We start from the raw sequence: 27,017 nt of genomic DNA, 5'->3' as shown, positions 1-27,017 counted from the left end.
GGATGAGCAGGTTTTTTGAGGGAGTGGAGAATAGGTGTAGGCAGTGCACAGAGGGCCAGGCGCAAATCACGTCCACATGGTTTAGTCGTGTCCAAGATTGAAGGGGTTCTTGGATGTTATGTCCAAGCTTCTGGGTGTGAGGGTCGGCCCAAGTCTGGAGATGGCGTGGGAGAGTGCCCTGGAGAAGGGCTGATATGATGGTTTTTTGATGCTCTTTGGTTCTTCTTTTGATATTTTGTATATTTCTATTTTGTTGAAAAGCCTTGAATAAAAATATTTTTAAAAAACTAGCATATGGAGCGGCACAGTGGTTTGCACAGTCACCTCACAGCGTCAGGGTCCCAGGTTTGATTCTGACCTCGGGTCACTGTGTGGAGTTTGCATGTTCTCCCGTGTCCTCCAATTTCCTCCCAGACCAAAGATGTGCAGGTTAGGTGAATTGGCCATGCGAACATGCCCAAAGGTTCAGGGGATTGAGCAAAGCTAGGGTGCTCTATCGGAGCAAGGGGCTCAATGGGCCAAATGGCCTCCTTCTGCACTGTAGGTATTCTATGATGGTTAAACCAGAAGTAGAACATAAAAGCAAAGACATCATGTTCCAACTTTATTATTCATTGGTTAAGTCCCAGCTGAAGTACTCTGAACAATTCTTGGCACCACACTTAAAAACGTAAAAAAAGGTGTATAGATTTACTTGCATGTTATGCGCGAGGTGGGACAGTAATGAAGTGAGGTTGGGAAAGTTCAGACTGTTTTCCTTGAAGCACTGGTGGTGAAGAGGTGATCTAATAAGAGGTTTGCAGGGCAAGAGGGTTTGATCGAGAAAATAATGAAAAGTTATTCCCTGGCGAGTCAATAACCAGAGGTCAGGTATAAATTCACTGGGAAAGCAGAGGGGAGATGTGGAGAAACGAAAGGTGTTAGAAGAAGATTCCAAAAGTAATTTTAAAACGGTGTTGGACAAGTGTTTACAGGGTTAAGGACAAAAAACTGCTCTTTCAAAGAGCCAGCAAAGAAAGGTACAATGGGCCAAATGGCTGCTCTCTGTGCTGTAAATTTTTATGATTCTGTGAAAACATTTCAGAAAGATCTCAGCACGTGCTATAAAAGGGATGATACATCTGACCTCATGCACCTTGTGAAGTTGGGGGCAGAAGAGTAAAATAAATTAGGCTCCCATAACTGATCACCATCCAGTGATTTTCATGGGAAAAATCACAATGTCAGGATGTGGTTCAGTCCTGATGTATTCCAATGCCCAATGAATAGTTTGCCAACCCTTACTGCGCCGGCCATTTGGAAGAGGTACCGAATGGTGACCCGCACAGGTCAGTACTTTCAGCAGAGTATAGGAAGAAAGCCAAGATATAGAGGAGTCAGCGAAACCCAGGAATAAGAGTGATTTTATCCACTCAAACCTACTGTGGTACTGTGCCCATTTATGACCGCCAAATTAGATTAGAATGAAAATAAGCTAGGAACCATAAAGTATTAAACTAAAAGTATTCCTCAGGGAAATGTTGATACTTCTGCAATTGAGAATTGGCTGATCGACATGCCATTGGAAAAATACATCTATTTATTAATGTTAGAAATTCTTCCCTTGAGTGAGGGATAGCGCCGGGAAGGTGGTGCGGAGAGGGGTAGAGGTCAATGGGGTCTTCAGGGACTTCTATGGGGAACTGTACCGGTCTGAGGAGGAGGAGGGTGGAATGGGGCGCTTCCTGGACAGGTTGCGTTTCCCGAGGGTGGAAGAGGAGCGGGTGGAGGGACTAGGGGCGCCGATCGAGTTGGAGGAGGTTGTCAAAGGGATAGGGAGCATGCAGTCGGGGAAGGCGCCGGGGCCGGACGGGTTTCCGGCGGAATTCTATAAAAAGTATTTGGGGGCAGCACGGTGGCACAGTGGTTAGCATTGCTGCCTACGGCGCTGAGGACCTGGGTTCGAATCCCGGCCCTGGGTCACTGTCCATGAGGAGGTTGCACATTCTCCCCGTGTCTGCGTGGGTTTCACCCCCACAACCCAAAGATGTGCAGGATAGGTGGATTGGCTACGCTAAATTGCCCCTTAATTGGAAAAAATAATTGGGTACTCTAAATTTATTTTAAAAAAGTATTTGGACCTGTTGGGCCCCCTGTTGGTCCGGACCTTTAAGGAGGCATGGGGGGCTTTGCCCCCAACTATGTCGCAGGCGCTGATTTCCTTGATCCTGAAGCGGGACAAGGACCCTCTGCAGTGTGGATCATATAGGCCGATTTCGTTGCTGAACACCAATGCTAAGCTGCTGGCAAAGATCCTGGCCACTAGAATAGAGGATTGTGTGCCGGGGGTCATACATGAGGACCAGACGGGGTTTGTGAAGGGAAGGCAGCTGAACACAAATGTGCGAAGACTCCTCAATGTCATTATGATGCCGACGGTGGAAGGGGAGGTGGAGATAGTGGTGGCGTTGGACACGGAGAAGGCCTTCGATAGGGTGGAGTGGGAGTACTTGTGGGAGGTGTTGGAGAGGTTTGGGTTTGGGGAGGGGTTTATTCGGTGGGTGAGGCTGCTCTGCGAGGCCCCGATGGCAAGTGTAGCCACGAATAGGAGGAGGTCGGAGTACTTTCGGCTGCATCGGGGGACGAGACAGGGGTGCCCCCTGTCCCCCTTGCTCTTCACGTTGGCAATTGAGCCCTTGGCCATGGCATTGAGGGAGTCAGGGAACTGGAGGGGCATGGTGCGGGGGGGGGGGGGGGGAAGCATCGAGTGTCACTGTACGCGGACGACCTGCTGCTGTATGTGGCGGACCCGGTGGGGGGATGCCGGAGGTGATGAGGATCCTTGGGGAATTCGGGGGTTTCTCGGGGTATAAGCTGAACCTGGGCAAGAGCGAGGTGTTTGTGGTGCATCCGGGGGATCAAGAGGAGGGGATTGGTGGGCTCCCACTGAAGCAGGCAGGGAAGAGCTTCAGGTACGTAGGGAACCAGGTGGCTGGGAGTTGGGGGGCCCTGCACAAGCTCAACCTCACAAGGTTGATGGAGCAGATGGAGGAGGAGTTTAAGAGGTGGGATATGTTACCACTGTCACTGGCGGGGAGGGTGCAGTCCGTCAAGATGACGGTGCTCCCAAGGTTTTTGTTCTTGTTCCAGTGCCTCCCCATCTTTATCCCAAAGGCCTTTTTCAGGAGGGTCAACAGCAGTATCACGGGATTTGTGTGTTCCTGGAACAAGGCAGAGATAGGGGGGGGGGGGGGGCTAGCGTTGCCCAACCTCTGTGGGTACTACTGGCCGGCCAACGCAGCGATGGTGCGTAAGTGGGCAATGGGCGAGGAGGGGGCAGCGTGGAAGAGGATGGAGGCGGCGTCTTGTGTGGGCACGAGCCTGGAAGCGCTAGTAACGGCGCCGTTGCCGCTCCCTCTAACGAGGTATACCACGAGCCCGGTGGTGGCGGCTACCCTCAAAATTTGGGGGCAATGGAGACGGCACAGAGGAGAAATGGGGGGCTCGATGGAGGCCCCGATACGGGGGAACATTGATGGCGGATTCCGGGGCTGGCACAGGGCAGGGGTTAGGAGGTTGAGGGACCTGTTTGTGGAGGGGAGGTTCGCGAGCTTGGGGGAGTTAGAGGGGAGGTTTGGGCTCCCCCCTGGGAACATGTTTAGGTACATCCAGGTGAGGGCGTTTGCCAGGCAACAGGTGGAGGGGTTCCCCTTGCTGCCTCCACAGGGGGTGCGGGATAGGGTGCTCTCGGGGGTGTGGGTCGGAGGAGGGAGGATCTCGGACATATACCGGGTGATGCAGGAGGTAGACGAGGCCTCGGTGGAGGAACTGAAGGGTAAATGGGAAGAGGAGCTGGGTGAGGAGATTGAGGGGGGGACATGGGCGGATGCCCTGGAGAGAGTGAATTCCTCCTCTTCCTGTGCGAGGCTTAGCCTCATACAGTTCAAGGTGCTGCATAGGGACAAGGATGAGTAGGTTTTTCGGGGGCGAGGACAGGTGTGCTAGGTGCTCGGGGAGCCCAGCGAACCACGCCCATATGTTTTGGGCGTGCCCAGCGTTTTGGAGTTTTGGAAGGGGGTAGCAAAGACGGTGTCGAGGGTGGTGGGATCCAGGGTTGAGCCAGGCTGGGGACTCGCAGTTTTTGGGGTGGCAGTGGAGCCGGGAGTGCAGGAGGCGATAGAGGCCGGGGTCCTGGCCTTTGCGTCCCTAGTAGCCCGGCGGAGGATCTTGCTCCAGTGGAAGGATGCGAGGCCCCCAAGCGTGGAGGCCTGGATCTCGGATATGGCAGGGTTCATTAAATTGGAGGGGGTGCAATTTGCCCTGAGGGGATCAGTACGAGGGTTTTTCAGGCGGTGGCAGCCCTTTCTGGACTTCCTGGCGGAACGGTAGGGAAATAGGCCGACAGCAGCAGCAACCCGGGGGGGGGGGAAGGATTACTGTACACATGGGTTTGTGGAGGGTGCAATCTCTCTCCCTTGTTTTTTTTTCTTTTTCTCTTTTCTCTGTTTTTTGGTTTCTGTTTTTTTCTTCCTTTTGTTTGAAGTTGCTCTTGCAGCTGGGGGGCATTGTTTACGGGGTGTTACCGCGGGTGTACGTTAATAGAGTTATGATGTTTATATTTTGTATTTTGTAAAAACTTCAATAAAAATTATTTATAAAAAAAAGAAATTCTTCCCTTGAACATGGCCTAACTCTGTTCACATTTATGAGGCGAGATCGAGGAAACTAGGTTCCAGGAATATCGGGTGATCTCATTGAAACGTTCAAATTTCTTACAAGGATAGATGTGGATAGGATGTTTTGGATGTGGATAGGAGGTTTTCCCTGGCTGGCGTGTCCTGAACCAGAGGACACCTTCATAATAAGGGGAAGGCCATTTAAGACCAAGATGTGGAGGAATTTCTGGAATTCGCTGCCCTAGAGTGTTGTGAAAACTAAATCATTGAGCATGTTCAAACAAATCCATAGATTTCTGGATACAATGACAAAGGGATATGGGGACAGCACTGTAAAGTGGCGTTGAGATAAATGATCAGCCTTGACCTAACTGAATAGCAGGGAAGGCTCAACAGGCCGAATGTCCTACTCCTGTTCCTATTTTTGGCATACATTTGTGTTAGGAATTTATAATGGTCAAACACATATCCACTTCAACAATGGAAATTGTCCATGTGCAGATCACATGTAATTGCCCTCTCCTCTAAGTGATGGCACTTAGTTTGGCTTCTCCTAGCTTCTTAGCCTATACAGCTGAGAAACATTGGAGCTCCAATCAACTCCACTTTTCTGAGGGGATGTAATTTTCTATTTAAATATAAATAATCAAGACAAAGCAACTTGTCAAAACAAAGGACACCATTTTCACACTTAAAAATGATGACTAAATTAGATTTGTGCCCTGGTTCAATTGTCCATTGTTCTCTTGCACGTCACTTGAACAATACAATGGGTCTGGATCTCTGCACAGTGCCAAAATAATTCAGAAAATTGGATGATAGATTGCCCAAGTTCACCTGTAATAGCTCTAATGACTTTTTTTACCTAATAAGTTAGCCAACCACACTCTGGCATGTGTGAGGTACTAAGACCTCATCCTATATCTTTATAAAATGTATATGTGTGGCGATAGAGGATTTTCTCAGTAACTTAATTGCAGTATTAATGTAAGCCTACTGGTGACACTAATAAGGGTGATTGATTATTATTATTTTAGATATACTCACCTAGATTTCAAAATTTTAAAAACCTGAACAAAGACCTTTAAAATGGCTGAAACTATGTGACCCTTGAACAAAAGAAGCCACTTGGCAGTTGAAGGAAAACTTGCACCATAACATCCTGAGGAGCCCAACTTCAAAGAGCTTTAGGAAGTCCATCGGCATTTAATAACCCAGGTTCCTGGCCTCGTCTGATAAGACAAGGCCTCACAACCTTCCTTTCAATTCCTAATGGTTACAATTCCTCGAAATCCAGACGATGGATACACATCTGTTGTCAGAGATGGGGAAGAGGTGGCAGTCATGTGATATGGGGCTCTGGCTTGTGGAAGCAGTAATATTGCCATGCTGATCTGCAAGACTCAGTCTGCTGGTAACATCTGACTAGTAGGCCACACCGAAGGAGCTCAGATGTCGTTTGAACAGCTGGCCCCATTTACCCTGCTTCTGTTGGAAGTTCTGTACCATCACTGATTCATCTCAATGTATCAATTTCAGCTGGTGAAGTCAACACTAGCGGAAACCAACATTGGGTTCCAGCTTGCCAACCTCCATGAAGGAATACTCAAAGGACTTTGTTTCTGGACTCTGGAACCTGTGCGAAACAATATTTTTGTCCTATGTGGTCTCCGTACTGTAAATCTTTCTTTTCTCTACCCCTCTTTCATTTGAAGGCGAGGGGGATGTTACAAACCTATTTTTGCATTGGAGTGTGCGTGTGCAAATAAGCCAAGTGTTTGAGTTCATCCTTTCTCAAATTTGCTGTGGGGTTATTAATAGAAAATTGGATCATAGCAAGCCAGAGGGGTTGGGAAATGCATTACAAAAAGAGAGAAACAAATCGGTTTGTGAATGGGTAGTGAGAGGAGAAATGATTGCTGTTTAAATTGACCCCTATCCCTTCTGTTCATAAAACATTATTCCTGAGAGGGCAGTTACAAATCAAGAACTTCATTGGCCCAATGATCATAGGGCATTGAATTCATTTCATTCGCGGCTCTGCAGTGATTTCAAACAGCACTGCACTTTGGAACTAAACCTTACCATGCAGAGCATCCTCGTAGAGTGCGTGAACCCCTTCAGGAACGATAACTGCTAGAGCAGTGCCACACAGAAGCCCAGCGCCAAGAACGGTCACCAACTTCAACCTTTCCTAGAGAGAGAAAAAGAACAACTTTTTCTTTTGCAGGAAAAACTTAGGTATGATATCACGGTCACAGAAAGATTATTGTACCTGTTTCTTACTGGAATTACATCCTTGTATCTTTTCATATTTATTCATTTCCCTTTAAAATATGATTGAATACATCTGGTTGAACAATGTAGAGGAGACACACATGGTGTTTCTCATGACAATTTTATTTTTACAAACTTCTCAATATGCTGATATATTGTTATTTGCCACTGCAAGAACCAACTCAAGCATTTGGGTAACAAGTTTATTTAAATATACCCAAGAAATTAAAACATAACAGGCAGGAGAAATAAAATCAAATGATAAAGACATGCCTGTCAAGGCAGCTACAGTTAAGTTGACGGCCAACTACCCATGCTTTTAACAACTGAAACTTGGAGTGAAATTCTGATTACTGAACTTGACAAGTACCGACGAAGTTTACTCTGGAGCTGAAAAATTCATTGGAAGAGTCGCTGGGTCGTATTTGGTCTTCCTCAACACCATTCGATTAGCTGTTGATTCTCACGACAACACTCATACCGACATCGAGTCAGCATTTCGAGACACAGTGACAGAATCGGTATGCTGGAGTCCAAGCTGTCTGCGACGATTAAGAAGAGCGTGTTGTTGCGGGTCAAAGTCGATGACCTGTAAAACTGGTCGAAACGACAAAACCTGCACATTGTCTAAACTGGACAGAGGGCAGAGCCCTAACACAAGTGTATCAGAATTATTTTAAAAGGTGGAGCTTGACCGATTCCATTCCATTCTGTACAAGAAAGGAATAAGCATTGGGTTGACTCACCCCGCCTGTCTCCTCATCACATTTAGCGGAGAAGATTACTTCTTTGACACGCCAGACGAGGCAGATTATTTCCTTCAGCAGCACAGATTTAATTCCTGAGGGGCCTACTATTTGATTTGGGCAACACAGTGGTTAGCACTGCTGCCTCAACACCAGGACCAGAGACCCGGGTTTACTGTGTGGAGTTTTCATGTTCTTATCGTGTCTGTGTGGGTTTCCTCCGGGCGCTCCGGTTTTTTTCCCCCACAGTCCAAAGACGTGCAGGTTAAGTGGATTGGCTATGCTAAATTTCCCCTAGGTGGGGTTACATGGATAGGGTGGGATATTGGGCCTACGGAGGGTGCTCTTTCAGAGGGCCGATGCAGACTCGATGGGCCAAATGGCTTCCTTCCCCATAGTAAGGATTCTATGATGCCTTGGTGGTTTTTATAGGAGTAATGTTTGGAAACTATGCTTTTTCAATGCCTGGTCATCGTTGTTTGCATTCGGTCGTTAAAGACTGTTCTGTTGAATGTGGACCTAGGGTCCAGATTCTCATCTTGGTTTGTACTCCGGCTATGGGGAACGTCAGCTTCGGAATTTTATTTTCATGGCAATTTAATGCTGCATATCCCAATTTCTGTGAGGATATCTAGCTAATTCTTTCAGTTATGGACAAGATATTTGGCTACCCGGAGTTAAGGTGAAACATCAGGCAGAGCCTAGTTTAATTACTGAGCTAGCCAGGAGGTTAATAAGTTTTTGCGTTGTTTTGGGTATCTTGTGCTTGATCGCTTATATTGGCTGTTTAATATGTTCAAAATTAAGGTCATGTTCGACTGTTCGAATGCACTTTTCAATGGCATATTATATAACGTAGTTGAAATGTCAAGGGTACAACCCATAAGGATGCCATACAAGATGGAATCCCTGCTGCTAGTCTAGTTTATAATGGGGAGTTTAGGATTTGATTTTAGTTTTATTTAAAGGTTTATTATCACACTATTTGGTTTTTGTTCTCATGGTTTGGGAGTGAGAGTGTTCTGGAGGTGGGGGTGGGAGAACTTTTACCTTGACGGTAACTATTTTATGTTGACAGTAACCAAAGGCCTTTTTGAATTTGGCCATTTTCATTGTATAATGGATCCAATTGACTTTGTTTTCTTTTTCATTCAATTTACTGACCGCTTTGTAAAGTCTTCCTATACGCATGACTAGCTGAGGCTGTCAGGGTGGTAGGGGCTCTCCATCAAACTGTTAAGTGGAATGTTAGGGGATTGAATGACCCAGTAAAACATTCCTGTCTTTTTCACATCTCAAGAGCCTTAACACTGATGTTGCAATCCTTCAGTAAACACACCGTGTTCTTGATCACACCAGATTACGTAAAGCATGGGTTGGCTCAGTGTTTTGTTTCAACTTCAACAGCAAAGCTAGGAGGATGGCAATTTTGATTAACAAAAGAGTACAGTTCTTCCCCTAAATGCAATCTCAGATCCTGCACACAATTGCAAAACCCTTCAGTTCTGGTGAGCGTCTATGCCCCTAACTGGGATGATATGAAATTTATGACATCATTTCTATCCTCCCTTCCCACTCTAGACACCCACCACCTTATTTTTGAAGGGGATCTAAACTGTGTTTATAGATTCAAGCCTGGACTGCTCAGGTCCAAAGAGTTTCGGCCCTTCTGGACTGTTCAAGGCTCACTCCACCTTTATTACTCAAATGGGTTTTGTTGACCCTTGGCGTTTCCTCCACCCGGTCACAAGGGGCTTTTCTTACTTATTTCTGCCATGCTCACTCACACACACACACATTTTTTTTCCAGCTCTTCTCCCTGCAGTTAAAACTGCCCAGTATTCTGCTATAGTTATATCAGACCACGTGCTCCACCCCCTTGACCTGGCTCTCATGTCCAAAGCTGAAGGTCGACCTCCATGGAGATTTAACATTAGCTTACAGTCCCCAAGATTTTTGTAAATCTGTATCCACCAGTATAATGTTTTATTAAAACAAATAAATATGATTCTGCCTTCCCATCAATACTATAGGAAACCCGCAATTTCTTACAATACACAAAATTAAAAGAATTGGTGGAATCTATTTTGGAAACCGACTGCCAATATTGCATCACTCCACTCCCGAGTTATATGCAGACAGGCTAATACTGCAGATTCAATTTGACTTACATCCACAAGTAGAGCTGAGCATATTCTACAACGTTCAAGGTGGACTTTCTATGAACATAGGGACACAGCTGACCGCCTTCTATCTCTCAAACTCAAGCAACAGTCTGCTTCTTGGTTTATCGCCCAAGTCTATGACTCCTCCCACAATCTACTGACCCCATTGATATTAATTTGACCCTCGCTTCTTTTTATTATAACCTCTATAAATCTGAATCCCCGGGGGATAGGATGGCAATGGCTGAGTTTCCGAATAATTTGGACAGGAGCAGAGACGATCCTTTGTGCCTGGATGAGATAACAAACTTTAATAAGTTAATGCAAAGTGGCAGGGCCCCAAACCTTGACGGCTTCCTTATTGAATTTTATAAGGTTCTCCACTCAATTTCTACTCTCATTACCATATATTTAGTGGCTCAGTGTCTCTTGGTTCTCTGCCCCCAACACTGACTCGAGCTTCCATTTCCATTCCATTCAAAGATAGGCACCCTGAAGAATGTGGCTCATATCGACCTCTTTCTCTTGTAAACGCAGAGGTAAAGCTGTTAGCTGAGATGTTGACTTTCCATTTTGAGCCTGGTCTTCCTGATACAAAGCCAGTTTGATTGTGGATATTGTAAGGGACACTAATTTTAAAAAAAAAATTAATTTAGAGTACACAATTCATTTTTTCCAATTAAGGGGCAATTTAGCGTGGCTAATCCACCTAACCTGCACATCTTTGGGTTGTGGAGGTGAAACCCACACAAACATGGGGAGAATACGCAAACTCCACAAGGTCAGCGACCCAGAGTCGGGAGCGAACCTGAAACCTCGGCGCTGTGAGGCAGCAATGCTAACCACTGCACCACCATGCTGCCCTTCTAAGGGACAATGATTATCCTCAAGCGTACATCGTCTCTTTGACATTACTTTAATCAACTGCCTCGAGAGTCCCTAAAGTTGGATGCGGAGAGAGGATTTGACTGGGTGGAGTGGGATTATCAGTTTGCAATTTTGGGTAAATTCGGGTTTGGTACAAAATTTATTTCATGGATTCTCTTTCTATACCTTTCCTACTGCAAACACGCACACTAACCCTCTACACTCAAGAATACTTCCCTTTAACCAGGGGAACTAGTCAAGGATGCCCTTTGTCCCCACTACTTTTTGCTCTAGTGATAGAACCCCTGTCCATAACCTTAAAAGTTGTCCACAAATGGGCAGCACAGAGGCAAGCTCTGCTGCCTCACGGCGCCGAGGTCCCAGGCTCGATCCCAGCCCCTGGTCACTGTCCGTGTGGAGTTTGCACATTCTCCCTGTGTTTGCGTTGGTTTCACCCCCACAACCCAAAGATGTGCAGATAGGTGGATTGGCCACGCTAAATTGCCCCTTAATTGGAAAAAATGAATTGGGTACTCAATTTATTAAATTAAAAGTTGTCCACACTGCTAAAGGGTATCCTTCGATCTGGTGTAGACCACCATGTCCTTACATGCAGATGACCTCCTGTTATATATTACTACACTACCAGACAGCACACTACCAGAAGGTTGCCCCTTCCTAGGTTCCTGAGGAAGGAGCAGTGCTCCGAAAGCTAATGTTTGAAACAAACCTGTTGGACTTTAACCTGGTGTTGTAAGACTTCTTACTAGGATTTACACTGACATTTGATATCAGTCAGGCTCGCAGTGCGGCTCACATAGACATGCTAGAAGCTGTATATATCTGTACACCGGGCCTTTTGCAAACAGAAAGAAAACGTACATACATTATGCCCCATTTTGTTCAGTTGAAAAAAAAACAGCCATTCTCTGGTTCATTTCCCAGGGCAATGCCTTGACCAGAGTCAACCTACTGGCTTGGAATTTAAATAAAGTTCAGCAGTTAACTGGTGCATTCTTCATGGGAATGCCTCTGTCAGAGTCCATTTGCCAACCAATCAGCACTCTCTTCTCATGTAGTATAAATTGTTCCCTTTACATTTGGTGTTCTTGGGAGTTGTCCTGATGAGTGTAAAAGAAAAGCTTTGACAACATGTGCTTTTTTCCAGCAATGTTCAATTTCCGTACATGCTAAATTACCAGCTATGAAATGAAATGAAAAATGAAAATCGCTTATTGTCACGAGTAGGCCTCAATGAAGTTACTGTGAAAAGCCCCTAGTCGCCACATTCCGGCACCTGTTCGGGGAGGCTGGTACGGGAATCGAACCGTGCTGCTGGCCTGCTTTAAAAGCCAGCGATTTAGCTCAGTGAGCTAAACCAGCCCCTATTACCATTCTGTTACTGTCTCTTAACAAACATGCTCCTCAATGACAGCAGTACTTTACGTTGAATTGCCGATGCCTTTCATAAATTAAGGAAGGGGTCCCAAAGAAGGCATCAATATTTACTGAGGGTCTCAGACAGGAAAAGTGTTAAATTACCTGTGTGCTTAACCCTATATAAGCACTACTATCCGATTAATAAAATTTCAGCCACCCTGAACTAATTTGGAATCTATTCTTTGGAGGGTATTGACTCCAGGAAGTTAAATTTATTCTGGGAATCACTGGCTAGGCCAGCATTTGTTTCCCATACCTCATTGCCCTCTTGGAAGTATGTGAAGAAGTCAGAAAGAGAAGACCGCATTGGATTTGGAGTTGAACGAGTTACAAAACCTAACAATGTGTTTTATTCCCCATCAAGGTGGCATTGTGTTCTAATCAGGGAAGTATTATACCCATTTGAAAAGAATGAGTCTAACATACAAGGTTCAATTCATAGAATAGTCCAATTGCCACTCAAGTTCCAGATACCCAAGAACTTGGCTGTTTTCCCCAATTAATTTCCCCTATTGTCCATCATCTATGCTTTGCCCTAGGATATTTTAACAAGTGACAAAAACAATTGTAATAGGGTCAAAGGGAAAACCCTTCAGTGATTGGAATCGTGGTTAACACTGCTGCCTCACAACAGCAGGGACCCGGGTTCGATTCCACCGTGGGTGACTGTGCGGAGTTTGCATGTTCCCCCAGGGTCTGTGTGGGTTTCCTCCAATGGGCCAGTTTCCTCCCACAGTCCAAAGGTGTGCAGGTTAGCTGCATTGGCTATGCTAAATTGCCCGTTAGTGTCCAAACATCAAATGGGGTTACGGGGATAGGGCGGGGCGAGTAGGCCTAGAGTGCTCTTTCAGAGGATTGTGCAGACTCTATGGGCCAAATCGCCTCCTTCTACACTGCAGGAATTCGATGATAGTTACAGTTATTAGCACAGGCTCTGTGGCATCTCAGTCCGTTCACAATTTCTCCCAGAATGAAGCAGCCCATGCCCACCTATAACACTGCTCGAGTAACATCCATGCATGAGCTAACCAGGAGGTAACACTGGTTACACACAAGTGCCAGGTAATGTCCATCTCAAACAAGAGAAAGGCCTGTCAATTCTTTCTGACTTTTAATAGCACTGCCATTTACTCACAATTAACATTTTTCTAACATCTGATTAGAAGCTGAACAGTCACATCAATACCATGACTACAAGAGCAAGGCAGAGGGTGGGTACTCTGCAACATGTGGTTCATTACTTGACAGTTCAAAGCCAGCTATTACAAGGTTTAAGTCGGCGTCTAATGGAATAATCAGTACATGGCTGGATGCAGGCAGCCTCAAAAATACTTAACAAGCTTAACACCATCCAGGATGAAATAGTGTGATCCATATAACTGAGCCTAAAATCAATGCATCCCAACCATTGGTAATGTCCATGGTCTCCTTTACACATCTTGTATGCCAGCATGTGTTGGAGGAGGTAAAGTCTAGAGTTACACAATTGAGTGTGGTAGTTGAGTGTGTCTGATGATAGGAGACTTGTTCCATTCACCGTGCCTGAAGCAGGCTTGTTTTTTCTTGAATCTAGTGTAGGTTGCGGCCTGTTTTGCCCAATGTAGAGGAGTCCACAATTGCATAGTGCGCTGTAAATTTCTGGTTTATTGAGGTGGTTTCTGATCTTTGTGGGTATGAAGGATGGAGTGGAACTTCTTAGATGACTTGTGTCTGATTTCTATGTCCACTGACTTGTGTGCATGTTGCAATCTGCGCATGGTGAAACTCAAGTATGGAACTCTTGTCTTAATCAAAGTAGTTATGGAGTGAGTAATAGGTGGGTAGGTCTTAATCCTGTGGGAAGGAAATCCATTGAGTTGAAGCGTAGACTTAAGTGCTTATTATAGATACTTCTAGTCACTGATGGGTTAGGCTCTTCGAATGAGGGTTTCAGAAACCAATTGGAAGGTGGACAAATGATGGAATGATTAGTGCAGGTATCTGCCAGTGTAAATGGGCTTGTGGGTGACTTAAATGCATTGTTAATAGCAGAGTCGTTGTGATGAGATCAAGAAATAGTATGCAAAGTTGCTGTTTTGTCTCAAGTGGTAAAATATTGATTGTTAATGTTGTAAGGAACAATAAAGTTCTCTCCTATCATGTTGCCATACGATGAAAGTGTAATGACATATTGAAGTCAGAGTTTCAGTTTGAAGCTAGCTTACTGAACTGCTGCTTGTTCGAATTGGCAATGTGCAGCGCAGGTGATAAGTCAAACACAAGCAGTGGTCTTTTAAGATGTACACCTGCATAGCAAGTCTTAAAGGAATCATAAAGTGCAACAATCAGGTCATGCACAGCACAGAAAAATCAGAGGGAACATTGCCGATTACTCAGTGCTCTACTCTGCGCTCGTTGTCCTACAATGTCTCCCAGTCAGTCAACTCTGCGATTTTCATTGTCCAATCTTGATGACGAAAGAACTCCATGGTTGCCACCTCCTTAAAACCAAAATTCCCTTCAAAATTTTGATATATGTATGGCCAGTTTGTTTTAAAGCGCAGTATGTTCCAGGCTACATCACAGCTACATGCACACAGCTTCGCGGGAGCATTGCCACAACCCTCAGATGCCTGCACATCAAATTCTGACTTCTCCTGCATTCCTTATTTTCATTGCTCTTCCAATTCAGACTGTGCCTTCAGCTGCCAAGACATTAAACACTGGAATTTCCTCACTATGCTTCTCCCCCACATCTTTCTCCGCTATTAAGATGTTCCTTAAAATTACTCTCTTTGACCAAACCTTTAGCCATGTGTCATAATTTTGGGTAGTGGGGCATCAAATTTATATGGGAACATTACTGTAAAGCACCACTAACTGTTTATGATGTTAATAGCGTCACATAAATACAAAATTATTAAATTGTGGAGATTTTTAAAAAAAACACTTCTAACCTAACCTGATTCAGTTTGAACAACTCCTGAACGACTCCCCATTAGTAAAGCTCCTGGCTCCCTTTACTTGTGACAATGCAGCACTGTTATTGTGACTGCGTCAGGTGTTCCAAGATTCCTTCATAACCCACCGGTGTTTTATGGTAACTGTAGCTCATTACAGCAGAACATGAACTTGGTAAGACAGTCTCTGTAATGCATAGTAATGATTCACTTGAAAATCCTGTTTCCCTAATGAAGTCCTGTGCGACCTACTTTTAATAAAAAAAGCACAACCAAATTTATGTACGTACCACATCTGCAAGGCTGAATTTCTGGGTGCACTTCAGCAGTTTACAATGACCACACTAAATTTGTACTAAAATAAATTGAAGTAACAAGATGTCTATTGTATAGTTGACGAGATTTTTCAAAAGCTTTCAACAGATGTAGAAGATGTGGATGGTTCTATGTTAATGAACAGATCCTAATTTTCAAATTCAGCAGTGGGTCAATTGTAACATTTGCAACTCTCAATCAAAAGGTTGTGCTGGATCACTGCTGATCCAGAAACTTCAGCAAAGAATCTAGATTGACACACATCCAGTACCGCATTGAGGGTGTTGGAGGTGATGCCATTCAGACGAGATGTTAAACCAGGGCCCCATCTGACCCCTGCTCCATCAGGGTGAATGTAAAAGGTCAGTTTAAAATATAAACTAACATGGGGGCCAGAATGGTTAAGTTCCGTAGTTAGTAATTTAGTGAAATAGTTGCTGGGTCTCAAGGACAAGGTTGGAGAGGGCTTGAGGAGAGAAAGTGTCAAACAGGTCTCTTCCCCCCACGACCCACTTTTGCCGACTGGCTGACCTTTGGGTCTCCCCTCATTCTGAATACTTCATGCATTAAGGTACAAAGCCTTTTTGCCATTTTTAATCATCCTAAATTTCCTTGCACTGTAGCCTATTTGCCTCTCTCCCTTGATTACCCTGTCAATCATGTTTGCATTTTACTGTTTATTTTATTACTGTCCTCATTACCCTGCTCAGGTTCCCAACGCCCTGTCATTCCAGTGGAATGGTGAAAATATTGAACCCTCTTCCACAAACAACTGTTAAAGCGGGGGGGGGGGGGGGAGGAGAGGGGGGGGGGGGGACAGGAAATTTTCAAACAAACGGACAGCTTTTGTTTAACAAGTGTTTTAAGGATTATAAAATGACTGAGTAGATGGAGTTAAAATACAGACTAGTCGTGATCACATTAAATGGTAGGGCAGACAGGGGGCGGCACAGGGCACAGTGGTTAGCACTGGGACGACAGCACTGAGGACCCTGGTTCGAATTCCGGCCCTCTGTCACAGTCTGTGTGGAGTTTGCACATTCTCAGTGTTTGCGTGGGTTTCACTCCCACAACCAAAGATGTGCAAGGGTAGGTGGATTGGCCACGCTAAATTGCCCAATAATTGGGTACTCTAAATTTATTTCTTTTTTTAAATGGTTGAGCAGACATGAGGAAGAGTGGTTTACTTCTGTTCCTACATTCCAATCTTCCTAATCCTGGACTGAACAGGTTAATTCCTCCACCGCCTCTTCATAAGAAAAGCTAAATCTGGGGGAAATGGAAAAGAGATGTAATCCTATTGTTGAGCCTGTTGTTCCCTCACTATTGACAATCTCTGGTCCTCACTAGAATTCTACACCACTCAGCACTCGGTAAATGGTGAGAATAATTAAAATAATTTATTGAAGCTGTAATTCCCAGATAAATATCAACCAGTTGCCGGGGTGATAACCCCAATCCTTATGTGTCTTCAGCACAGCGCCATTCGATCACTGATTTAAAAAAATAAATTTAGAATACCCAATTCATTTTTTCCCAATTAAGGAGCAATTTAGCGTGGCCAATCTACCTACCCTCCACATCTTTGGGTTGTGGGGGCGAAACCCACACAAACACGAGGAGAATGTGCAAACTCCATACGGACAGTGATCCAGAGTCAGGATCGAACCTCGGACCTGTGAGGCAGCAGTGCTAACCACCGCACTGCCCCCATTGGATCACTTACGACAGAATGAGAGAGTAAACTTGGTGACTGGATTCAAACCAAGAATTCTGTCACAATTACTTTTCTGTTAACTACATGAATAAAAAAAACAGCAGTTATAATTCCTGCTTGAGCAGGAGGAAAGCTTGGGAGGTATTCACAAAACAAAATCCTCCAACTAAACTTTTATCTTGGAATTCTCTCTTCAGGCCCGAGCGAGAGAGCAGCGATCCTGTAACAGGAAACAAGGAGGCTGTGGAAATCCGGCGCTGAGACTGGACACACAAACACCATGGCTCCATGACCCTTCTGACACATGTCCATGACCCACACATTGAAAATCCTTGGTAAGACGAAGGGAGGGAAGTGGCAGAGGCAGCTGATCAGATGGTCTCAATCCTAGTGACAAAGAAGCTGTTACAATTGAGGCTTTTAAGATTATATTTTGAGACTGTACCTTTAAGGTAAAATGAAGTGGTCATGTGACCGACTGACATCTGCCTGACAGCAGGTTTGGGTGGTTTGATTCAAGTGGGTCCAAATTGTTTTACTGGGAAGAAGGTGCAAGGGGTTTGGAGACAATGACAGCAGTCTGAGAATCTCCAAAGTCCCAGAAAAGTGCTGAGAATGTTTGGTTTGTAAACTGATGTGCTTTAGTCTGACCATTTAGTCCTAGGTGTGTGTGTGTTGGGGCTAATGACGAATCAGCATTTCTACCTAGATAAAAGGTGATGGGCTTTGAGATGGGAAAGATAGAGATGGTGGGATTGTGATATCAGGTTACAGGGTATCACTGAATATCAGAGGTTATTCTGTCAGACTCCAGGAGAGGGAGAGCAGCTATAGGCAGCAAGACACCTTGCAGGTACATGGATTAGAGCTCGCGTTTGGACTGACACGACCAAATTTGTGGAAAGTTCAAACGAGGCTAGAAGATTTGCCCGGCTTTAACCAGAGGGAGAAGTCTCCAGGAAAACTGGCACCATAAAAACATTTCTGGAATTAAAGGTTTCCAGCTGGAAAAGGAAAATATTGGAAGTAAACCTTCAGGAGCCAAGAATCATTTTGGACTGATTATGGGAGAATTGAATATCTATTTGAAAGGACAGTGCAAATTATTTCTGAAAGTGTATTTTTTGGATTGTTAAAAATTCAGTAATTTAAAATGGCCAATTGTGCCATTATTTGTTAGAGTAAAACAGTTTGAGGCTGGGAATTCTGCAGATAGTAACTCACCTCCTGATACTCCAAAGCCTGTCCACCATCTACAAGTGTTGGGGATACAGACAAGAACACCAAACAATTTTTCTATTTGTAAAACTGTGAGGAAAGGATACTTCACCCCAGGAATGACGACTCTGACCAATAAGAATCTTTTATGCCAAAACAAACTTTAATTTAAACACAGAAGTAACCACATTGAGATCAAAGAAACAGCTTTACAATTAACACTTAACAAAGGGGAAAAAACCTACAATCTATGCCTGCCACGAATCCGAATTAAGAAATCCAATATAGTTCAAAAGCCATTTATAAATAAAGTTAGCAAAACACGTTACTTGCTTAGCTGTGTAGAAGACTTTTGGAGAGTTATTTTCAAGAACAGGTCCAATAAACTTCTATTCAACCTAAAGCATTTGGGCTATTCAACTTAAGATCCTATAACAGACTGCAAAATGAGAAACAGATGGCTCCTCCCATTAATTACATCATCTGTATCCCACTAAGTTCCATGACCTGCTCAGCTAGGACTAAGTACCACTCCCTCAAATCAGTAAGGATAAACAACGACATCTCCTCCATGATAATCCCCAATACAGAGCCCCCTGCCCCCCCCACCCCCCAGCTACGTACTTAGCCCCCACTATGCTCCTTATACACACATGACTGTATGGCAAAATCCGGCCCCAACTCCATCTACACGTTTGACACGACTGTAATGGCTCGGATCTCAAACATCGATGAGTCAGAGTACAGAAGGGAGCTGGAAAACCTAGTGGCATGGTGAAATGACAACAATCTCCCTCAATGTCAGCAAAACTAAGGAACTGGTCATCAACTTCAGGAAGCAAAGTGTTGCACAAACCTGTCTGCATCAATGGTGGTGAAGTGGAGATAACAGCTTCAAATTCCTAGGTGTACACATCACCAACAATTTGTCCTTGTCCACCATGTCAACGCTTTGTCCACGAAAACGTAACAGCGCCGATGCTTCCTCAGGAAATTAAGGAAATTTGGCATTTCCACAGACTCTGAACAATTTTTGCAGATGCACTATAGAAAGCATCCTATCTGGCTGCATCACAGCCTGGTATGGCAACTGCTCGGCCCAAGGGCAGCTATAGACAGCTATATGGGGTTCAGGGTGTACTAGCTAGATGGATAAAGAACTGGCTGGGCAACAGGAGACAGAGAGTAGTGGTGGAAGGAAGTGTCTCAAAATGGAGACAGGTGACTAGTGGTGTTCCACAGGGATCCGTGCTCGGACCACTGTTGTTTGTGATATACATAAATGATCTGGACGAAGGTATAAGTGGTCTGATGAGCAAGTTTGCAGATGATACTAAGATTGGTGGAGTTGCAGATAGCGAGGCGGACTGTCAGAGAATACAGCAAAATATAGATAGATTGGAGAGTAGGGCAGAGAAATGGCAGATGGAGTTCAATCCAGGCAAATGCGAGGTGATGCATTTTGGAAGATCTAATTCAAGAGTGGACTGTATGGTCAATGGAAGAGTCCTGGGGAAAATTGATGTACAGAGAGATCTGGGAGTTCAGGTCCATTGTACCCTGAAGGTGGCAACACAGGTCGCTAGAGTGGTCAAGAAGGCATACAGCTTGCTTGCCTTCATCGGACGGGGTATTGAGTACAAGAGTCGGCAGGTTATGTTACAGTTGTATCGGACTTTGGTTAGGCCACATTTGGAATACTGCGTGCAGTTCTGGTCGCCATATTACCAGAAAGATGTGAATGCTTTAGAGAGGGTGCAGAGGAGGTTCACCAGGATGTTGCCTGGTATGGAGGTGCTAGCTATGAAGAAAGGTTGAGTAGATTAGGATTGTTTTCATTGGAAAGACGGAGGTTGAGGGGAGACCTGATTGAGGTCTACAAAATTATGAGAGGTATGGACAGGGTGGATAGCAACAAGCTTTTTCCAAGAGTGGGGGTGTCAATTACAAAGGGTCACGATTTCAAGGTGAGAGGAGAAAAGCTTAAGGGAGATGTGCGTGGAAAGTTTTTTTACGCAGAGGGTGGTGGGTGCCTGGAATGCTTTGCCAGCGGAGGTGGTAGAGGCGGGCATGATAGCATCATTTAAGATGCATCTGGACAGATATATGAACGGGTGGGGAACAGAGAGAAGTAGACCTTGGAAAATAGGCAACAGGTTTAGATAAAGGATCTGGATCGGCGCAGGCTGGGAGGGCCGAAGGGCCTGTTCCCGCACTTTAATGTTCTCTGTTCTTTGTTCCAAGACTGTAAGAAGCAACAGAGTTCGGAACACAGTCCTGTCCATCATATCAACCCACATCTCATCTATTGATTCTGCCTACACCTCCCACTGCCTTGGGAAAGCGGCAGCATTATTAAAGACCCCAACCACCTGGGTTATTTTTGTTCCAACATCCTCCACTGCACGAAAGATACAAAAGTCTGAGGACACACACTAACAGATTCAAAAACAGCTTCTTCCCCACTGTTACCAGACTCCTGAATGGCCCTCTTATGGACTGAACTGATCTCTCTATGCATCTTCTTTACTGTCCTGGAAATATATTCCGTATACTTCACCTGATGTCTATGTATTTATATTGTGCATTTATCGTATGTCTATGTCTTTTTCATGCATGGAAAAAACTGCCTGGACTGTACACAGAACAATAATTTTCACTGTACCGTGGCACATGTGATAATAAATCTAAACATAGTATACACTCCAGGGAATCTCCAGCAATAAAAACACAATTCCATTAGACCTTTATCTGAAACCAAAGTAAGTGGTTGGAATCAATCAGTTCCTCAACTTTCACAACTTCTTAATTACAGCTTCAGCAGACACTCTGCCTGTTATGTATTTTAAACCAGGGCTTTTAATAGCATTACTGTAACAGATATGAAATATAGTATATAACAATTTCTACATTCATCACACAAGGCACAAGTAGAGTGTGATGGAATATTTTCCACTTGCCTGGATTGGAGCAGTTCCAACAACACAAGAAGCTCAACAACACCCAGAACAAAACAGCCCAATTGAATCCATTATCAAGGACTTTATAGCGGAACATTTAGAAAGCAGTGGCAGGATCAGTCAGAGTCAGCATGAATTTATGAAGGGAAAATCGTGCTTGACAAATCTAATCGGTTGGAATTATTTGACGCTGTAACCAGTACAGTTGACAAGGGGGTGCCAGTCGATGTAGTATATTTGGACTTCAGAAAGTGTTTGACAAAGTCCTGCATAAGAGATTATTGTGCAAGATTAAAGCGCATGGGATTGAGGGAAGTGTAGTGAAGTGGATAGAAAACTGGTTGGCAGAGAGGAAACAAAGAGCAGGAATTAATGGGTCCTTTTCAAATTGGCAGGCGGTAACTAGTGGGGTGCCACAGTGATTGGTGCTGGGACCCCAGCTACTCACAAATATATTACTGATTTGGATGAGGGAACAAAATGTAACATCTCAAAATTTGCAGATGATACAAAGTTGGGTGGGAGGGTGAACTATGATGAGGATGCAGGGACCCTACAGCATGATCTGGACAGGTTGGGCAAATCAATGGCAGATGCAGTATAATTTGGATAAGTGCGAGGTTATTCACTTTGGAAGCAAAAACAGGAAAGCCGATTACTATCTGAATGGTTGTAAATTGGGAGAGTGGAGTGTGCAGCGGGACTTGGGTGTCCTTGTGCACCAGTTGCTGAAGGTAAGCATGCAGGTGCAGCAGGCAGTAAAGAAGGCTGATCGTATGTTGACCTTCATTGCAAGAGGTTTTGAGTATAGAAGCACAGATATGTTGCTGTAATTGTACAGGGCCTTGGTGAGGCCACAGAGTATTGTGTGCAGTTTTGGTCTCCTTTTCGGAGGAAGGATGTTCTTGCTCTCGAGGGAGTGCAGCGAAGGTTTCCAAGACTGATTGCAGGGATGGCTGGATTATCGTACGAGGAGATTGACTAGGTTAGGATCGTTCTCGCAGGGGTTCAGGAGAATGGGGGGGGGGGGGGGGGGACGGGACTCATAGGGACGTAAAATTCTAACAGGACTGGACAGGGTAGACGCAGGGAAGATGTTACCAATGATGGGTGTGTCCAGAACCAGGGGTCACAGTCTGAGGATTCAGGGTAAATCATTTCGGACAGAGATCAGGAGACAGTTCTTCACCCAAAGAGTGGTGAGCCTGTGGACTTCATTACCACAGGAAGTAGTTGATGCTAAACCATTGAATATATTCAAGAGGCGGCTAGATATAGCACCTGGGGAGAATGGGATCAAAGGCTATAGGGAGAAAGCAGGATTAGGTTATTAAGTTGGATGATCAGCCATGATCGTGATGAATGTCAGGGCAGGCTCGAAGGGCCAAAAGGCCTCCTCCTGCTCCTATCTTCTGTAAATGTATCCATTTATGATTGGCACACACATCCACCTTCAACATTCAGTCCCTCCCATCGCAAATGCACAATGGCAGCAGTGTGTACCATCTACAAGATGCAATGTAGCAACTCACCGATGCTTCTTTAACAATACCTTCCAAATCTGTGACATCTACCACCCAGAAGGAGAAGGGCAGCAATTGCATGGGAGCACCAACACCTGCAAATTCCCCTCCAAGCCACACACCATACAGATTTGGAACTGTATCCTTCACTGTCAGTGGTATACTCCCCTCCTAACTGTACTGTGAGTGTATCTACACCACATGGACTGCAGCAGGTCAAGAAGTGGCTAACTGCCACCTTCCCCAGGACAATTAGTGATGGACAATAAATGCTGGTCTAGCCTGCCATATCCACATCCTGTTAACAAATAAAAAAATGTTAAATGCAAAATCTTGTTGTGCCATCCATTAACTACCTACTGGAGGTTCATTTAAAAAAAAAAGAATTTGGTCTCCATGAGGATCATACCAGTCCATTAGTTCCTCGTACTTATTGTTGGAGGAGAGGTTTGATAGAAAGGGGGATGAGTTTAAAACAGTCGATAGAAGAGAAAAAAAAGTTGGTGGATATCTTTACATTCCAGCAGATTAGAGCAGGACCTAATAGTGCTTTTTGTGATCTGGAAGTGAATGAAATATCTGCCACGCCCTTTCAGGTTGCATCCCTTGAAGCTAAGGCAGCAGAGACGATGGCCATACCAGGGAAAACAGCCGAGTGATTAAATGTAATGGCTATAATGGTGTCCATGGCAAAGATAGAGATGCTAGTGAAGTTAAGCATATCAAAAGCTGTTAAAATACTATCGTGAATGGTGCCAAAAGATAGGCAGTGGGATTCTGAAAGTGAAGTTTGAAATGAATTGGGAAATAGTATTTTCCAGGGTAGGACACAGAAGTACGTACGGTTGAGACATGGTTAGAGTGCGATACAAGGAAGTAATCAGGGATGGCCTTGCTGGTGATTGATATGATGGCAATAGCGAGGGTACATGAGATAGCAACGTCAAGGGAGATTTGATGCTGTACCAGTGCATTCAGGTGTCTGTAGGATTGCTGCTTTTCTCTTGTGACACGACAAAGTGGCAAACATTTTGCGCTTGTGGTCGATTAGGTCCTGTAGTTCTTGGTTGTTTTGGTCAAACTGTCTAAATGGTCACTCTGTTCCCCATAGAGGGGCCAAGGACCTCTACATAGGACTTTAGGATCGACTAGTCACCATGGGCACATTGTTGCTCCTGGTGTTTGGAGATTGAGAGGTTGGCAGTGAAACGCTGACTGAAAAGGGCTGCCTTGGTGGGATTTTGAGGCCTTCGGTATTATCTCATTATACATATCCCATATCTACAACATAAAGTAGTTGATATTCACAGATGACGAGTGCAAAATAAAACTCATTAAGAATTCAATAAGATGAGGGCTATTTACAAAAGAGACTAATGAGGGTAGCATGGTGGCGCAGTGGTAGCACTGCAGCCTCACGGCACCGAGGTCCCAGGTTCGATCCCAGCTCTGGTTCACTGTCCGTATGGAGTTTGCACATTCTTCCTGTGTTTGCGTGGGCTTCGCCCCCACAACCCAAAAGATGTGCAGGGTAGGTGGACTGGCCATGCTAAATTGCCCCTTATGAATTGGGTACTCTAAATTTTAAAACCCAAAAAGAGACTAATGCATCAAACTATGGTAGAAACCTATTTTGATTCAAAATTATTCATAATTGTGTACTATATAAAGGTCCATTGTATGATATTAATTTACTACCATAACACTATAATGAGTGCCTTCTTTTTAAAAAATATTCATTTTGCCCAAAGCCTTATTTTCACAATACCAACACTTCAAATTCCTTAGAAATTCAAGACGAAAATGCCCTCCCTCTAAAAGAACCTCACCGCAGTTGCACCTCTCCCCATTAAAAACTGGTTTAGTGTCTAGATATATCACAATTAGTCCACGGTTTGACTCTGATCCAGCAGATTGGGAATAGAATGCAGCTCATCATCGTGGCAACCTTCTTCCTACTCACTCTTACATAAGCAGAGACAGAGAGTATCATTTCTGCAGCTATCAGGCATTTGAAACCCTGCGATCTCCATGGAAACCAGAAGAGAAAGAGTCAAACTAGACATAGAAAAAACATGAACAAGAGAGAAAGGAAGAAAATGAGAGTCGGCTTGAGGTATATATTCAACACAATGAAAAATAAGCAATTTGCACTGAAGGGGTCATAGATGGGTACATGGGACTTGGATATTATAGCTATTACTGATACATGGCTAAAGGAGGGGCAGGACTGGCAGCTCAACGTTCCAGGGGACAGATGCTGCAGGAATGATAAAACAGTAAGTGAGGAGGGGAGAGTTGCGTTTTTGATCAGGGAGAATATCACGGTAATACTGAGAGGGGATATTTCTGAGGGTTCACCCACTGAATCTATATGGATAGAACTGAAAAATATGGGCAGAACTGAAAAATAGAGAAATTGAGGAGCAAATATTTGAAGAGATTACAGATGGCTGCAAGAAAAATAGGGTGGAAATAGAGGAGGACTTTAACATTCCCAATATTGACTGGGACAGCCATGCACTGTGGGTTTGGATGGAGAGAAATTTGTTGAGTGTATTCAGGACGTACTCATTTAGTATGTGGATGGCCCGACTAGAGGGGGTAAAACTTGACCTCCTCTTGGGGAATAAGGAAGGGCAGGTGACAGAATTGTTCGTGAGGGATCACTTTGGGACCAGTGACCATTATTCCATTAATTTTAAAATAGCTATGGAGAATGATAGGCCTGGCCTAAAAATTAAAATTCTACATTGGGGAAAAGCCATTTTGATATTAGAGAGGAACTCGAGTTGATTGGGAGAGTTTGTTGGCAGGCAAAGGGACAGCTGGGAAGTGGGAGGCTTTCAAAATGGTACAGTGGTTAGCACTGTTGCTTCACAGCTCCAAGGTCACAAGTTCGATTCCTGTCTTGGGTCACTGTCTGTGCGGAGTCTGCACGTGTCTCCCTGTGTCTGCAAAAAAAAAAAAAATCAGGTGCCCTTAATTGAGTGAATATGATCTCTCCTCTCTGGGTTGGGTTAGGGTCCAGGGTCGCGAAGCACAAGAAAAGATTTTTTTTGTTTCCAGACACTGCTGGTTTTCAGGTAGCCAGATTTGATGTACTCTACCTGTACGACCTTAAATTAACTATGTTGCCAAGTTTTGTATCAACTTCAAACTTAAAAGTTGTACTGACAATACCCAAGTCATTACATACAAAAAGACTGTCTAGCCTAGAAGGCTGTGGATTCTACACTGGTGAATGTATTTATCATAGATTGTTGTAAACATCCAACTTGTGGCTTTAGGGAAGGAAATCTGCCATCCTTACCTGGTCTGGCCTACATGTTAGACCTACAGAAATGTGACTGACTCTTAACTGCCCTCTGAAATGGCCTAGCAAACCAGTTCAAGGGCAATTGAGGATGGACATCAAATACTGGCCTCGTCAATGGCGGCCACATCCCATGAAATAATAAAGAAAAACATAGGGAGACATCACTGCACTTACAGCGTAACTGCACACGAGTAGGTTAGTGGATTTAGTTCTTGGATTGCACGTAAAATGTCAGCAGTGGCGGAATGGTCTCCTTCCTCAGTTGCGTGTAGTTTTAAAAATATGGTTAATGTCTAATTAACTACTAGATTAATGTCTTTATTGCTTAAATTCCATTGAAAGAATACAACAAAATGCTGGAGTTTCACAATTAAGTTAACAATCCCAATTTATAGAAATACTACAAATTAAAAATGCCAGACAGTTAACTGCTTCATGATGCAGTCTTCATGACAACACCTCCACCAATCAGAGTCCACTTGCCAACCAATCAGCACTCTCTTGCCATGCAGTACAAATTGTTGTTCCTTCCTCCCCTTTCTCGAGAGCTGTCCTGATGTGCTAGACAAAACCCTTTGATAGCATGGCTCACTTTTCAGCAACACTCAAATTGAGAATGATTCTGTCTTAAGATCTGGTTTCCTCTTACAAGTATCAAAAGATGTGATCGTTAGGTTAATTGGACATTCTGAATTCTCCCTCAGTGTACGAACAGGTGCCGGAATGTGGTGACTAGGGCTTTTCACAGTAACTTCATGGCAGTGTTAATGTAAGCCTACTTGTGACAATGAAATGAAAATGAAAATCGCTTATTGTCACGAGTAGGCTTCAATGAAATTACTGTGAAAAGCCCCTAGTTGCCACATTCCGGCACCT

General features: G+C 44.3%; 1 protein-coding gene across 1 annotated transcript in view; it reads right to left on the bottom strand.

Moving 5' to 3' along the window:
* Positions 1-27,017, bottom strand: part of slc39a9 (solute carrier family 39 member 9) — a 65,455-nt gene that overhangs the window by 24,552 nt on the left and 13,886 nt on the right. Inside the window, exon 2 of the mRNA XM_038782267.1 lies at positions 6,741-6,849. Within this exon, the coding sequence (XP_038638195.1) occupies positions 6,741-6,849 (109 nt within the window). The remainder of the gene's footprint in view (positions 1-6,740; positions 6,850-27,017) is intronic.

The sequence above is a fragment of the Scyliorhinus canicula genome, chromosome 2 (assembly GCF_902713615.1).
Source record: "Scyliorhinus canicula chromosome 2, sScyCan1.1, whole genome shotgun sequence".
NCBI lineage: Eukaryota > Metazoa > Chordata > Chondrichthyes > Carcharhiniformes > Scyliorhinidae > Scyliorhinus > Scyliorhinus canicula.
This window is presented reverse-complemented; position numbering and strand designations above follow the sequence as displayed.